Source organism: Neophocaena asiaeorientalis, unplaced genomic scaffold (genome assembly GCF_003031525.2).
Source record: "Neophocaena asiaeorientalis asiaeorientalis breed wild unplaced genomic scaffold, Neophocaena_asiaeorientalis_V1.1 scaffold166, whole genome shotgun sequence".
In the NCBI taxonomy this organism is placed as follows: Eukaryota; Metazoa; Chordata; class Mammalia; order Artiodactyla; family Phocoenidae; genus Neophocaena; species Neophocaena asiaeorientalis.
This window is the reverse complement of record NW_020174933.1, coordinates 2,758,012-2,775,359: the sequence shown is the minus strand read 5'-3', so window position 1 is coordinate 2,775,359 and position 17,348 is coordinate 2,758,012. Positions and strand designations below refer to the sequence as shown.

Sequence of the window (17,348 nt, the reverse complement as noted above, 5' to 3'; positions counted from 1 at the left end):
GCTCAGCTCGGTGCTTTGTGACCGCCTGGAGGGGTGAGATAGGGAGGGTGGGTGGGAGGGAGACGCAAGAGGGAAGAGATATGGGAACATATGTGTATGTATAACTGATTCACTTTGTTATAAAGCAGAAACTAACACACCATTGTAAAGCAATTATACTCTAATAAAGGTGAAAAAAAAATGAAAATGAGGAGGCAAGACTGACCTGCTGGGAGGACCTGGAGCTGATCGTTTGATGTTTCCCTCGGTAGCACATTCGTGTGGGCTGGGAGCTGCTGCTGACGACCATTGCCAGAACCATCAACGAAGTGGAGACCCAGATCCTGATGAGAGATGCGAAGGGCATCACCCAGGAGCAGATGAATGAGTTCAGAGCCTCCTTCAACCACTTCGACAGGGTACCTCACTCCCTCTAGTTATTTGAAAGGCACCACTGGGGACATCAAAAGATGTATTTGAAATAATATTCATGCTATTATTTTAAGTTTTAATGTCCTTAAATGTTATGGGGAAACAGGACGATTAAGGCCAAAGGAAAAGAGCCTCTGAAATGAAATGTGCTAAGCTCTGATGTCACTGAAGGTGACACAAAGTCTGGGTTTGTGGGCTGTTTTATACAGAGCACTTAACGAATGCCTTTGTAGTTGGGATCAACGCTAGATTTGTTCTAAGTGAAAGTGTATCCTTACCAAAATGTGGTTTTGGGATTTAGGACATTTTCTAAGTACTTAAATACAAAGCTGTAATGAACTTTTCCTAATTAACTATTTAGGTGAAGCACCTGATGAAAATTAGCCTACTCTTCTGCCATAAAATTTAATTTTCTTTTTTAATTAAGAAAATTGATTCATGGAATGTTGAAGGAAAATGCACCAACAAAATGGTGATCATATAAAAAGTTAAGTGCAGCTCTTAAAATATTATCTAGTATTTTGATTTGAATACAGTTGAGTAAAACCAGTTCTTCACAAGAAAATGCCCAGTTTGCTTATCATCTAGTTAAATGTGACTCCTAAGGCCACATTCCATTCCTTAAAAGATCCGTAACAAAGTAAGTATATTTCATTACTTTGCTTGGGACCCTGTTTATGGTTTACAGATATCAGTTAAATGGTTCTTAAAATGCCTCTGCTCTAGACCAGCCATATTCAGGCCTATCAAAGAGTTCAGAAAATAGACTTCTGATCAGGGAGCTGAGGCATAAATAAAGAATTATACACAGAGTTGGACATTAAAGTTAGCTGGGCTTCAGCACAACTGTGCTGTACAAAACATGCTGTAACACTGACCTGACTTCCTTCAGGTTGAGTCATTTTCCTCCCGTGGAGGGAAATAATTGATCATCGTCCCTACACACATCCACCCGGGCTTATGCGAAGACAGCCCTCAATCGTTTGGGCCACCTCATAGGGAAAAAAACCCAAATTTATTTGAATCTAGGCTAACGAGACTGTCTTTTGCAACAAAAGTTCAAAGGCAGACAATGCAGAACCTGCCAAGTTTAATAGTTTAAGGATTTTTGTGTCTTGGAGGGACATGGGCCTGAGAGTAGCTGTGGGGTAGCTTTCCAGTGTGAGTCCTAGCCATGCTTTAATCTTTGGGGGAATTTTACAAGTGAGGACTGCCTGGGGCCACGAGAGCGTGAGGATTTCTCAGAACACTTAGAGTGTGTTCGGCCATCAGTGGGTGGCAGTGGGCAGCTCCTGACGAGGTCATTTTCACTGGCACTGGGTAGTCCCTCCTGCTTTCTTGAATGTGTGGTCTCCTTTCATTCTTGACTGCTGTTTACCCTCCTTTCCTCCTTTTTAAGAAATTATTTTCTAACATCCCTGTGTCAGGTCTGTCCTTCCTCTAAGTCAGTGATGACATTTACAAATTATTTGGCAAATCTCAAAGTGTCCCTTCTTGTATTGGATTTTGTTCCCTGGTCAAGTAGAGTTTTTTATTTTGCCTCTAACTCTCAACTTCTTTTTATTTATTTGTTTATATAATTTATTTATTTGGCTGCTTTGGGTCTTTGTTGCTGCGTGCAGGCTTTCTCTAGTTCTGGCAAGCGGGGTCTACTCTTCACTGCAGTGTGCAAGCTTCTCACTGCGGTGGCTTCTCTTGTTGCGGAGCACGGGCTCTGGGCATGTGGCCTTCGGTAGCTGTGGCTCGTGGGCTCTGGAGCGCAGGGTCAGTAGTTGTGGCGCACAGGCTTAGTTGCTCCGCGGCATGTGGGATCTTCCCTGCCCAGGGCTCGAACCTGTGTCCCCTGCATTGGCAGGCGGATTCTTAACCACTGCTCCACCAGGGAAGCCCTCAACTTCTTTGTTCTTTGTATTTGTCGGCAGAGGAAGAATGGCCTGATGGATCATGAGGATTTCAGAGCCTGCCTGATCTCCATGGGTTATGACTTGGTAAGACAGAAGTTGAAAATTTTACTACCATGTGATATTCTATTGAGCTTAGATTTGTATTATAGGAGACAACTGCCTTAAACTATGGCAGCTCATTTGGGGTTCGTTGACTTACATTGTCTAGGGTAACATTTTTGAAGGTTTGCCTGGTACCATATAAAAATAACTTCACAGAGCCAGAACATGTATTTTCATTCAGTCATCGGTCAGCTGGTTTTCTCCTAGTGAAGGAAGAGAACATAAACTTTCCTGATGATTTTTAAACAGCTTTAAGTGAGAGATAATTCACATACCATACAATTCACCCATTGAGGGTATACACTTCAGTGTCTTTTCTTGCTGATTTTAAAGTATTTTTTCCTCTAGTATTTTAGAAGATAAAAAGTTTTTAGTAAAAATCAGCTAAGAAATCTTACATTTCCCTGTGGGCTGTGAGTGTGCCCTTATACCCTCACTTCTCTATTACCTGCTGATGTGTAATGTTGAAAATGAGCTGCTTTGATTCCTCTCAGAACTGTCAAATAAGCATCACGAGAACCCTTTTCTGACCTGCCTCCTCTTTTGCAGTATTATTCTTCTCAACTGTAGTCTGAGAAAAGGCCTAACCCTCTTTGAATTCCTCTTCCATAACTATATTAAGTCCCAACGGCAACATGGGTTAGAGAGAGGAAGGAATTCTGACATTCAGGAGCTTCTGGGTTGATGCTACAGCAACGTTTAAAAATCATTTGACGGCAGTAAACTTAAGTCACCCATAAGGGGAATCTGTTCCAAAAGTGGAAGGGAAGTGCAGGGACTATGTAAGTTTTCCAGCAGAAAGGAACTTGCATGCCAACAGGTAAAAGCAGGAGAACGGCACTGCTGAGAGTTGTCGGTTGAAGTGAATGTTTCTTTGCAACCTTGCCTCAGGGTGAAGCTGAGTTTGCCCGCATCATGACCCTGGTGGATCCCAATGGGCAGGGCACCGTCACCTTCCAATCCTTCATTGACTTCATGACCAGAGAGACAGCCGACACCGACACCGCCGAGCAGGTCATCGCCTCCTTCCGAATCCTGGCTTCCGACAAGGTCTGCATGGACATGTTTTCTTCTGCTTTTGTGACAGCCCACTGCTTCATTCTAATCAAAAAGGAAACAGCATTGCAAATAATAACCATTTTGATGTATTGCATTTTGTATCACAACAGCACTGAATTCAGAAATCACGTAAATATAACAGTGATGCCCCCAGAAAAGGTTAAACACAGACATTCTGTCCTGGCATTTGTGCTTGTCCTTACGGGGAGTTTTATAGAAGGAACCAAGAGTACATATTTTGCAGTTTTTTTGTGTGTTTTTCTGGTTCGACCCTACTTCACATTCTGGGTTGGTAGATACGACTCTGAAAGAAGGAACAATGCAATTCAGATGTTATAAAACTGAGAACCTTCTCTCAAGGATCAATGACCCTGACACTGTGCCCCGCCCCTGGAGCAAAGTTAAATAGAGCCATTCATTCATTTAAAAAATTGGCTACTTTTTCATTATCTGAAGCCTAGAAATTAAGTAGGAGTTTAATTGCAAATACAGAATTTTCAAATCTCTTTCCCAAAACAATATAAAAACATCTCAGTATGTATAAACTCAATTTGGGCTGTGATTCCTTTACCCTGTGTTCTAGCTGAGAGGGAAAGGAAGTTAGGATTCTAAAACACATGGGACTTGCCCTGCAGTCTACTGGTTAAGACTCCACCTTCCAATGCACGGGGCGTGGGTTTGATCCCTGGTTGGGGAACTAAGATCCTACATGTTGTGCAGTACAGCCAAAAAAAAAAGAAACGCATCAACATGGCCATGTTTATTACCTTAAAAAACCCTTATCAGACAAGAAAAACTATGTTTAAAATAATTACGTTTGTTTTAAAATGAATCCTTTATCATGGGGATAGGGGTGGAGGGGAGGAAGTCCAACTGATGTAGGAGATAATAAACCAAGGCTTATTTAACCCCCCAAAAAACCCTACTATAAATTACAATATGATATTTGCTATTTATCTTGACCAGCCAATCATTTTTTTAAAATAAATTTACTTATTTATTTACTTTTGGCTGTGTTGGGTCTTCGTTGCTGTATGTGGGCTTTCTCTAGCTGCGGTGAGCGGGGGCTACTCTTGGCTTCTCTTGTTGTGGACCACGGGCTCTAGGCGGGCAGGCTTCAGTATTTGTCATACGCGAGCTCAGTAGTTGTGGCTCGTGGGCTCTAGAGCGCAGGCTCTGTAGTTGTGGTGCACGGCTTAGTTGCTCCACAGCATGCGGGATCTTCCCGGACCAGGGCTAGAACCTGTGTTCCCTTCGTTGGCAGGCGGATTCTTTTTTTTTTTGCGGTACGCGGGCCTCTCACTGTTGTGGCCTCTCCCGCTGCGGAGCACAGGCTCCGGACGCGCAGGCTCAGCGGCCATGGCTCACGGGCCCAGCTGCTCCGCAGCATGTGGGATCCTCCCGGACCGGGGCACAAACCTGTATCCCCTGCATCGGCAGGCGGACTCTCAACCACTGTGCCACCAGGGAAGCCCAGCCAATCTGTTTTATGAGAACTACCCTATTTCCTCTTGGACATTTGACATGAAAAAGAAAAAAAAAAAAAGACTCCATTGTTCAATGTCAGTTTTGTTTTGTTTTAGAAAGAGCTTTTCTCCAGTGGTAACATGGTGCTAGCTTTTAATAAACTGTGTAGGAAAGTGACTCCATTTTCTAAAAGCACACATCACATATATTTAAAAAAAACAACCACATTGATAATTTCAAATTAAATAATCCTGCGTTTTCATCAGCATATGATGTAAACCAGCCTACCCTTAATCTTTCTGGTATGAAATTTACGTCATCGTATTTTTCACTTGCATTATGGCTCAATTCAAGAAGTACTGATGGTACTGCTCCCTTTGCCTTCATGGAGTATATTAAATTTCCTGCTGGCTAGATGATGAATTACAGGTGAAACTCAGCCTTTTGTTGGTTGTCCAGTACTGTGCACATTAGACACCCTGCCTTTAGTCCTTTTTAATTTATTTCCTTTAATTTTTACTTCATATTGGAGTACAGTTGATTAACAATGTTGTATTAATTTCAGGTGTACAGCAAAGTGATTCAGTTAGTCCTTTTTTAAAATTACACAAATGCAAGCAGTGTATTTAAACCATTTATGTTCCTGTGTTTTCTGCAGTTGATTTTGCAAACACACGTGTATTTTTTTTCCAGCCGTACATCCTGGCGGAGGAGCTGCGCCGAGAACTGCCTCCTGACCAGGCCCAGTACTGCATCAAGAGGATGCCTGCCTACTCGGGCCCAGGAAGCGTGCCTGGCGCCCTGGATTACGCCGCCTTCTCCTCCGCGCTGTACGGGGAGAGCGATCTGTGAGGCCGGGGTTCTGTAATCGCTGGTCCCAGCAGGACGCAATAAAAGCTCGTTATAGTTTGTTTCTTGGAAACTTTGACAAGCTTTATTCAGTTAAGAGAGAGAAAACTTTTTTTGCAGCTCAGTTATTGCCAGCAATGTAATATGGCTGAGGTTTTTCCAGTAGATGACATAGCATACTTAACAAATAAGTTTATTTCTGAGATTCTAGCCAAATGCAATGAAATATCAGGGGTTTTGTTGGTTTCTTTGATAAAGCAAAGCAAATTACTTGAGTAGTGTGAATTTAGGAAGACCCAGGGACAGAAGAAATGTACAAAATGGGAAAATTCCAAAATACCCAAGATTCAAGAGCAGAAAAATAATAGTAAATGTTTGATACTTTAAAAAATATTCTTCATATATATAATATGCTTATATGGTTATCCCTAGGGGAATATATTTGGGATACCGGTGTTTTACTTTCTTGCTTATCCAAAGATTAGCTTTGTTTAAGATAAATGGTACTGTCACCTCTTTAGCTGAATTTAATATTGTGAGATGGAACTTCCAGGGAATAGAAACAGACTACCCAAAAGATCTTTAGTACTTAAAACATTTTAGATAGAAATTATAGTCAGCTCTTCATTATTTAGGACTATGTAGTCTAATTAGTGGGTTTCAATGCCTTACTCATCCTCCAAAGTAGGGACCTCAGGAAACATGGAAGTCAGTTTAATTGCTGGGGAAGAAGATGGAATCACTAGGTAAAATGAGTTTTTTAGGATTATTTATTGATTCCAGGTTTCTGTACTTTGTCTAGAGCTTGTTAGTATGTTAGGTTCTCAAGAGATGACCGTACATAAGTGCTCTGTTTTTAAACAAACAGGTGTTGATAGTAGTTCATAGCGGGGACAAGTCAAAAACTGGTACCTTTATAAGCTCTCCAGGCAGAACTTCTCCTTTATACCTTGAGTTTTATGATATGGTGAAGAGAAGGCATTGGAAGGGAAGAGTTAGTACGAAAGGACTAGTTCTCAACAACAGCAGAGGTAAGTTCTTTCACTGTAGAGCCTTTACATACTTCAGGTGAATTCATTTCGTGTAGTAGGAGTTCCTAGATGTTTCTGCCAGCACTCAGAGCATGTTCCCGCTGTGATTGGATGATGCATCCTAACACATCCTGCGTCTGGCTCTGTCCGTGTGGAAGCCCCATGCAGAAGATGCCAGTGGCTCCCACCATCAGCTAGATCTGTCAGTGTTCGTTCATTTTCCTGCTTGTGCTACTGTATGCTGTACCTCCCCTGTTTTTCCATCTTGTTGACAGCTTATAGAGGATAAAGCAGGCATTCTTTTTATATCTGAGTCCTTAATGATCAGGACATGAATTATAAACAAAAACAGTTGTAAACAGCAATTAAAGTGTCACTAGAAAAGCAGTAATGTGTTACCTACAGTTTGTTTCCTCAGATTTTTGTAGATTTCCACCAGTAGCTGGAAATGTGATATTTTCCATTCATGACTGTCTGGTAACTTAATACCTTTACACAGTTGGCCCTCTTAGAACTTTCAACCTTTATAAATTTCATTTAATTTGCTTCATTTTATTAAGTAGTTGATAGTTTACAAATTCCTGAAATATCTAAGTCCTTGAGTTCAGTGCCAAACACTTTTGGGGTGTCATTTAGATGAACTGTGACTCCTTATTTTACTTCAAGCAGGTGCTATATTCCAGCCATAAACATTAAGGAAAAAATGGGAAGTTGTTCTGCCTTTGAGGCTACTAGGGGGATTTGTGGTGTTTTAGAATGGGTATAGGTAGTTCATCTACCTAAAACTTTAATTTCTTTACAACATTCAGGCAAGAGAATGGATCAATACTGTCTGCTAATAAATGAAAAAAGGAAATAAACTCTGAAAACACTTAACATGTTTATACTCTCATTTTAGAAGTTATTTTTATTTCTGAAGCTGAATTATTAAACTTAATTTGTAAAAGAAAAGGAATCCCTGTTTTTTATTATTTCAAAGAATAACCAGCTTCTTTGGTTAACCACAGACTTTTCTCATGTAAAATTTCCATCATCATTAAAAACTCTCATTTGGTTTAGTATTTGCCTTCCTTAAATTATTAGAGACTGGCTTGTTGGGTAAAGGGTAAATTTGAGATGAGGAATTAAGGTTTGACTCAGTTAGAGGTGAGTGATAAATGGATTAGGAAACTAAATGGATTAGGAAGACATTTTTACCCAGGAGATCACTTCAGAGTATTTTGATTAGGATCAGAAAACCCATGTGAGGTGTCTCTGTTCTTCTGCCTCTGCCTTAGGCCACGCCCTTATCTCCTATTTGGACTATTGCAACAGCCTCCTTAAAATCATGTCTTCGTTTTCTTCCGTGGATCTTGGAATGCTTGTTATTACCATGCATGAAAGAATATTCTGTCGTAAAACCACCTCAGCTCTCTATGGGGGTGGAAGGTGGGTGTTGGTCTTTGCCTCTCTCCTGGGCACTCCACCTGCACACCGCTCACTGTCAGACCAGTCCTCCTATCAAACATTTTCATCAAGCACCTCCTTCATGTACCAACCAGCCCTCCTCTTACCTGGCTGAGATCAACCTTGAGAAAGCTGACAGCAAGCTCAGGAGTATCCATCATGTCTATTCTTCCAGTGAGCTGCCCTGCAGACAGCCCTCACCCAGGGGCCACGGTCCCTGGGAAATTTCTGGGGACCTAAGCCCTGGGGCAGAAAAAGACAAGCTTTGGCCAGTGGTGGGCACTGGCGTAAAGCAGGTGCAAGCACTGACTGAGGCCATATGTCCCTTGCTAAAAAAAAAAAAGAAGCTTAAGAGTTGAGACATTATCATTTATTCAACAAAGATTTATTGAGCTCCTGCTGTATGCAGGCACTGTGATAAAGAGTGGGGATCCAAAGATAAATAAGGCATGGTCCCTGTCTTTAAAGAACTTGCAGTCTGGGCTTCCCTGGTGGCGCAGTGGTTAAGAATCCGCCTGCCAATGCAGGGGACACGGGTTAGATCCCTGGGCCAGGTTGATCCCACATGCTGTGGAGCAACTAAGCCCGTGCACCACAACTACTGAGCCTGTGCTCTAGAGACCACGAGCCACAGCTACTTAGCCCACGTGCCTCAACTACTGAAGCCCGCGTGCCTAGAGCCCATGCTCCGCAACAAAAGAAGCCACCGCAAGGAGAAGCCTGTGAACCACAATGAAGAGTAGCCCCTGCTTGCTGCAACTAGAGAAAGCCGGCGCACAGCAACGAAGACCCAACGCAGCCAAAGATAAATAAAATACTTTTTAAAAAAAAGAACTTGCAGTCTACTGGGGATAAAGAACTTCAATTCTACAATCTCATTGGACACCGGACTTTTAAGGAAAGACTTCCCAGCAAGGAGGGGATTTAAAGAAACAGGATCTATTTTTCCCCTTGTGGGAGCCAAACATTTAAGGAAATCTTTGTAAGGTCAAAGACTGACTGCAGAAACAATGGAAGAGAAACTTCAGTGATCGTATCTAATAAGGAATACAAACTTTGCAAAATTAGTTTGGAAAATTCACATGGCTCTAGACCTCAACAAGCAAAAACTAGCAATCCCTGTGGAGTTGGAGAATTAGATTTCCAGAATTACCAAAACATTATACTCAGAATGTTCAGTTCTCAACAAAAAAGTTACAAAACATACTAAGAAACAGGAAAGTATGATCCATTCATTGGAAGTAAAGAATTGGACAGCAATCATCCCTGAGTAATTCAGATATTAGAATTATTAATCAAGTCATTTAATCAACTATCTTAAATGTGTTCAAAGAGATAAAGGAAACCATGGACAGAGGAACTAAAGGAAATCAGGAAAATAGTGTATGAATAAAAGGAGGGTATCAATAAAGATATAGAAATGATCAAAAAGAACCACACTGAAATTCTAGTGTTGAAAAGCACAATAACTGAATTGAAAAACTCACTAGAGGGATTTAATAGAAGATTTGAGCCGACAGAGGAAAGGATCAGCAAACTTCAAGATAAGACATTTGAAATTACCCAGAAAAAGAATATGATAATATGCAACACCTCTGCATGATAAAAACATTCAATAAACTAGGAATAGAAGGAAACTTCTTTAATGTGATAAAGGCCGTATGAAACGAAAAACACATAGCTAATATTATACTCAACATTGAAAGACTGAGGGCTTCCCTGGTGGCGCAGTGGTTGAGAGTCCACCTGCCGATGCAGGGGACATGGGTTCGTGCCCTGGTCCGGGAAGATCCCACATGCTGCGGAGCGGCTGGGCCCATGAGCCATGGCCGATGAGCCTGCGCATCCGGAGCCTGTGCTCCACAATGGGAGAGGCCACAACAGGCCCACACACCGCCAAAAAAAAAAAAAAAGACTGAAAGCTTTTCCTTTAAGATCAAGAACAAGACAAGGGTTCCTTCTTTCACCACTTCTATTAAAGAATTGGAAGTTGTAGCCAGAACAATTAGGCAAGAAAAAGAAATAAAAGACATTCAAATTGGAAAGAAAGTGAAATTATCTCTGTGCTACAGATGATATGATTTTGGATGTAGAAAATCCTAATGAATCCACAAAAACATTGTTAGAGCAAATAAATGAATTCAGCAAGGTTGCAGATACAACTGATTTTGAGGTGTTGATGTTGTATTTCTACACACTTGCAATTAACAATCTGAAATGGAACTTATGAAGTAATTCCATTTACAACTTCATTAAAAAGAATAAAATACTTAGGAATAGATTTAACCAAAGAGGTGAAAGACTTGCACACTGAAAACTATAAAACATTGCTAAAAGAGATTAAGGAAGACCAAATAAATCTCATGCTCATGTCCTGGAATATTGTGTGATGTCAATATTACCCAAGGCAATCTATAGATTCAATGCCATCCATATCAAAATTCGAATGGCATTTTTTTTTTTTACAGAAACAGTCACCCTAAAATTTATATGAACTCTCAAAGAACCCCAAATAGCCAAAACTATCTTAAAAGAGAAAAAAAAAAGCACAAAGTTGAAGGACACACACTTTCTGATTTCAAAACTTACTACAAAGCTAAACAGTGTGGTACTGGCATAAGAACAGACATATAGGCCAATGGAATAGAGAACTGAGGAATAATTCAATGTGGAAAAGATAGGCCTTTCAACAAATAGTGCTGGGAAAATTTGGATTCCACATGCAAAAGAATAAATTTGGACTTTTATGTTACACCCTGCACAAAAATTAACTAAAAATGGATCAAAGACCTAAACTTAGTAGCTAAAACTCTAAAAATCTTAGAAGAAAACACGGGAAAATTTTCATCACACTGGATTTAGCAATGACTTAGATATGACACCAAAAGCACAAGTAATAAAAAAATAGATAAACTGGACTTCAACAAAATTAAAAGCTTTTATGCATTAAAGGACACTATCAAGACAGTGAGAAGATAACCCACAGAATGGGAGAAAATATTCACAAATCATGTATCTGATAAGGGATTAATATCCAGAATACACAATTTCCACAATACAACAACAAAAAATAACCCAATTCAAAAGTGGGCAAAGAATTTAAGTAGATATTTTTCCAAAGAAGATATACAAATGGCCAATAAACACATGAAAAGTTGTTTAACGTCACTAATCATTAGGGAAATGCAAATCAAAACCACAATGAGATTCCATTTTACTCCTATTAGGATGGCTATTAACAATAAAATGAAAAATAACAAGTGTTGGCAAGGATACAGAGAAATTAGAACCCTTGTATATTGCTAGTAGAAACGTAAAATGCTGCAGCCACTATGGAAAACAGTCTGTTCCTCAAAAAGCTATACCAATACCACCAAAATCCACTTAATTATATGCCTTAAATAGGTGAACTGCATGATATGTGAATTATATTTCAATAAAGCTGTTAAAAAAAAAAGACAATGCAGCAATCAGCTTCGAGGGGAAAAGGTTGTGTATCAAGAATTTCATAGGCAGCCAGTTAGTTGTGCATGTAAATGAACAGTAGAAAGACATTTTACATATGGCAGAGTTTAGAACGTCTATTATCTATGTGCCCTTCAAAAAATTACTTGCAGCCAAGTAATAGCCTTTTCCTTCCTACCCATTTGTCTTAGTCCGTTTGGGCTGCTCTAACAAAATACCATGGGCTAGGTAGCTTATTAACAACAGATATTTCTCACAGTTCTGGAGGCTGAGAAGTTCAAGATCATGGTGTCAGCATGGTCAGGTGAGAACCCTGTTCTTGGTTGCAGACTTCCCTTTATATCCTCACACGGCAGAAGGGACAGAGGAGCCCTGCTGGGCCTCTCCTATAAGACCCCAAATTCCATTCCTGTGGGTTCCACCCTCATGACCTAGCCACTTCCCAAAGCCCCATCTCCTAATACCATCACATTGGGCATTAGGATTTCAACATATGAATTTGAACACAAACATTCAGCCCATAGCACCATTTTTTGTAGTCCAAAGTCACCTCCTTCCATGAATCTTTCTCAGTTCTTCATATTTTGAATGAACTTTACTTCCTTTTCCCTAGTCAGTAGCTTTTCATTTGTATTTCCGTTATTCCATTTATTATGACCTGCTTTGTCTTATTCATTCATAATTTGTCTTGAAGTGTCTTTGGGGAAGGAATCTTATCTTGAACATCTTTATACTCCCCAAGGCACCTGACCTGGTTCTTACCCACTTCAGGTATTTAATTGGCACTTGTTTTATTGAATTTTCTGAAGTTCTGCTGTCAATATTAATTATACATTTTGATAATCTGAACAAGGCTATAGGCTTCAGTCTCTTTGAAATTAATTTAATTCCTAATAACAAAAATTCCAAGATTGAACACACTGCAGAACTAATCCTGCAATATACCTTAATGATTGACAAATAGAATGAAAGAATAATTGGTGATTAAATATTTACTTGAAGAAAAATACATTATTTAATTTTAATGTTTTCAGGCTATAGTTCATTTCTGTGCAACATCCAAATTGATAGTTTTATAATAACATTTATATTAAGGTTCTTAATACCAACTGGCTAGCCAAGTGTAAAAGCTACCTCACATAGTTTTATAAGTACATGATACTTATACGTGGCTATTCTTTTTTTTTACATGGCTATTCTTAATCATACACCAGGTATAGTATTTTTCCACTTTAAATGTGAAGAGCAATACCAACATGGTTGTCTGTCATCAGAGAAAGACTAGCTTTCTAAAAAGACCCAGGCAATAGTTGAATGGCTTTGAAGACTAGTGCTATCAAACCAGGACAACCTGAGGTATGCAATCTCCATTATAGATACCAGCTGCACTTTCATCTCAGGAACAGGGTTAAAGGTCCCAGCAACCAGGTGAACATTCCCAAGTTCCCTAGTCTATGCCTCCAATCCTAACCAGTATTCGGCCCCAAACCCCACATTTGCTGACAGACAGGTGTTTTTCTTCACCAGGATTAATACCTTTAACCAAATTACACTTGACCTGGGGATTATTTTGCTTTATTTAATGTTAACCTTAGTGAGATTTATCTTACCATTGGCTAATTAGGGAATCATATTTCCAATCTTAGAGAATGATTATAGCTTTCAAATTACATCCTGGTGAAGACAAAATAAAACAAAAAAATCTCTCTTTCTGCCAGTAAAGCGTCTGCTATGAAAGCTGAGCTAGCGGTGTTCATCTAATAATGTCGAGAAAATGATGACTGCAATATTTCTCCAGTAATTTATTCTTGCAAACATTATTTCCTCACATGCCACCATGTGCCAGGTATTAAATGTTGCTGTAGCTATAGCTAGGACCAAGCCAGAAAAAGTCTGTACTAAAATAAGACTTTCTTAAACTGAATCAAAGACTTAAGTAAGCAAGGCAAAAGAGCAGGCAAGGCACCTGGCCTACCAGAGCTCAGGAAGGTCTTGTACTAACACTCTGGGGATGATGTTTGGTGACCTTTAAACATGAACCCTTTAAACATTAAAGTTTTATCTGTTCCCAAAAGCCAAGTAGGAATATCTCCCATTGAAAATGTAGTATATTTAAAATTCCATTCATTCATGAATGAAGATAGCATTTGTTTAATTCTAACGACGTGGCAACATTTTATAAACTCGTGTTATTCTGTAAATTAAGGCCAGGGAATCTGAGTAACAATGGAAATTGCAAGCAATTCCATGTTTCCACTTTTCTGCAGAGAGGGCTCTTTCATCAGCTATTCAAGGGCAAGTACTGGCTTACAGATAAAGAGGAGGAATGCTGAAACCAGTTTTCCTGGGATTGAGGCCCAACTGTACCACCTCTTAGAAGTGTGACCTTGGGCAAGTTGTTTTAACTTCTCTCTCTCTTCTTTTTTTTCCTTCTTCTTCTTGATTAGTTAAGCGAAGCAGTCGGGGTAGGGAAGGAACAAAGAAATCTGTACCTGGCTGTGATCAATGAATTGTAAACTCTGTTACACTCTTGCACTCTGACCAGCCAACCTCTCTTTACTTTGGTTTTCTCATCAGTAAACAAGGATGACAACAGAAACTAGCTTATAAAGATCCTCCTCCGTGGCACTAATCTTGTTTTATAATGATATATTTGATTATCATTTGTCATACCCTCTAGGCTGCAGGACCTGCATCTGTTTTGTCTCATTATTTTAGCTTCAATGCCTGGCACATAGCATTGTCAATAAATATTTGTGAAATAGATAAATGCCCCAACAATTCATAGGATTTCAACAATTAGGTCTTTAAAAGCCAGTATAACAAGAACTCTTATCTTTTAATGAGTTTGATAATGTCCCCCAAACCACAGAATTTCTAGGTTTCAATTTGATTATCTTTTTTTTTTTTTTGCCACGCCACACAACTTGCAGGACCTTAGTTCCCTGGTCAGGGACTGAACTCCGGCCAAGGCAGTGAAAGCACCAAGTCTTAATCACTGGACCGCCAGGGAATTCCCCAAAACTTGATTATCTTAATTGCACTTCACCTTCCAGTCTGAGCCAGAAAACAATACTGGCTAGTTCACTTAATTCTTTTAAATCACCTGTATATTGAAATTTTAAAAGAAAACCAAAGCAAAATACTAACTGGTTTAGGTTGCTGAACTTTAGATTAGTTTAGATCGCATTGAACTTTAACCAGTTTCCTTTTTGGTTATGAGAAAATAATTCGTTCTTCATGTACTCTTTTCAATTTAAAAATTATTTCTGGGACTTCCCTGGTGGTGCAGTGGTTAAGAATCCGCCTGCCAATGCAGGGGACATGGGTTTGAGCCCTGGTCCGGGAAGATCCCACATGCTGTGGAGCAACTAAGCCCATGCACCACAACTACTGAGCCCACGTACCACAACTACTGAAGCCCGCACGCCTAGAGCCTGTGCTCCACAACAGAAGCCACCACAGTGAGAAGCCTGGGCACCGCAACGAAGAGTACCCCTGCTCACCACAGCTAGAGAGAGCCCATGCACAGGAACGAAGACCAAATGCAGCAAAAATAAATAAATATAAAAAAATAAAATAGCACCCATATTAAATGAAGTGTAGGTTAAAAAAAATAAATAAATTATTTCTGATTTCCCTCCATGTTTAGGACACAAATTTCCAGGATTCAAAGACAGAACTTTAAAAAGTGTTTGTCAGAGCACTTTTCCCCTCCTTATACCTCATTTATAAGTCAGATAGATTAGCAATTATCAATTTAGCTCTCAATTCAACATCTTAAGTACCAGATTCCTGTCTATTAAACAAAAATATTTGACTACTCTTAGGCAAAACCAAAAGAAAAAAAAATAGAAAAAAACCAAAACAAATTAAAAACCAACCCCCCCAAACAATAAGAACAACACCCGCCCCCAGAAACCAAAAAATCCAAGTCAAAGAAGAAAAAAACAAAAAACAGAACACATTGCATTTTCTGAGAAAGTTTTAAAATAATTCTTACAATTACCTACAGGGGAGAATCCTTCCTTGTCTCTTCCAGCTTCTGATGTTTGCTGGCAATCCTCAGCATTCCTTGGTTTTCTCGACGAAAAATTAATTAGTCGATCTAAGAAAGAAACAGAAAATTTTATTTGAGCCAAATTTGAGGATTATAACTGGGGAAAAGCATCTCGGAAAGCTCTGAGAACTGTTCCGCCCGTTCGAAGTAAAGGCACTGTTACCTAAGTTTTTTGAGACAGAGGGCTGTACATCAAATGATCTATTCTTGACAGTTTACATAATCCAGACCTGCAAGTACAAGGTGGTGGGTCATGTGACCCCTTACAAGCTCAAGAAGGAATGTTATCTTTTAAGGAGTTGTCTTGGTACTGGGAGAATGTTGCTCTTTATGGTTGATCAGCATCATGCTGATGCAGAAGGTTTGGTCCATGCATAATGCAGACACAATGCACAGTGACGGGAGAGAGGAGGCCAAAGGGCAGAGAAGAATTTTTTATGTTTAAATTTTTCTTGTCTGGCCATAAACTATGAATTTTACTTCACAGTTTGTAGCTGCATCACACCAATATCTGCCTTCACTGTCACATGACTGTTTTCTTCTTGTGCATCTCTCTCCTTTTCCTATAAGGAGGCCACTCTGCTCCTGTATGATTTCATGTTAATTACATCAACCACCACCCCATATCCAAATTTATTCACATTCTAAAGTACCGCAATTTAGGACTAACCTCAACATAGCTTCCTGGGGGGACACTTTTCAACAACCCACACGAGTATTCTTGGAACTTTTAAGTTGTGTGAGTTTTTGTAGTAGGAATTCACTGCCGCTTTAGGGATCATGTATCCCTTAAATCTTGTTCCCCTTTTACAACTAAGAAAATAGTGAATTTGGTCAGTTTTATCTGAGACAGTAAACTTCTGACGACTTGCTAACAACAGAGACTGATATACAATACCTGGAATTTTTACTAGGATAGGGGATAGTAAATGACTAGGTGCTTTTAAGATTACTTTTCAAGAGAGACATCAACAAACTTGGAGAGAGAGGTGAAAAATTTTAAACTAGCCCTTACAATCTTAACAAGACCTTCAGCTATTCAGGGATATCCCCTCCCTCCCACACTCTTGTTTCATTCTCTCCCCACTCGCTCCATTTTCCCCCCTCCAGGTATGACCGTCCTTAGTAAGGATGTTATACACATTACTATAATTTTGTAGATTTAAACAATTGAGGTACAATTACATACAGGAAAACGAGAAGGGCAAGCAAATTTGTGCTCTTTCTGAAAGTTAGTAGGCTTCATTATTTTGTCTCTATTTTATTTTATTTATTTATTTTTTGCGGTACGCGGGCCTCTCACTGTTGTGGCCTCTCCCGTTGCGGAGCACAGGCTCCGGACGCGCAGGCTCAGCGGCCATGGCTTACGGGCCCAGCCGCTCCGCGGCATGTGGGATCTTCCCAGACAGGGGCACGAACCCCTGTCCCCTGCATCGGCAGGCGGACTCTCAACCACTGCGCCACCAGGGAAAGCCCTATTTTATTTTTTCTAGATTCATTTGCTTTTCCTCCTAGCATGCTTAGCCTTACACAGCTGTCTTTTATTTTCAAATT

The 17,348-nt window shown here is 39.9% G+C and overlaps 1 protein-coding gene across 4 annotated transcripts in view; it reads left to right on the top strand.

Moving 5' to 3' along the window:
* The window catches only part of ACTN2 (actinin alpha 2), a 79,281-nt gene extending 71,507 nt beyond the window's left edge, over positions 1–7,774 (top strand). For 3 of the 4 annotated variants that reach the window (XM_024761494.1, XM_024761493.1, XM_024761496.1), the window contains 4 exons: positions 252–398; positions 2,334–2,399; positions 3,309–3,467; positions 5,637–5,865. In XM_024761494.1, coding sequence (XP_024617262.1) covers positions 252–398; positions 2,334–2,399; positions 3,309–3,467; positions 5,637–5,795 — 531 coding nt within the window. In that variant the 3' untranslated portion in view covers positions 5,796–5,865. Of the gene's footprint in view, positions 1–251; positions 399–2,333; positions 2,400–3,308; positions 3,468–5,636 lie in introns of all 4 variants that reach the window. The other variant, XM_024761492.1, reaches the window with a different exon arrangement.
* The last annotated feature ends 9,574 nt before the right edge of the window (positions 7,775–17,348 follow it).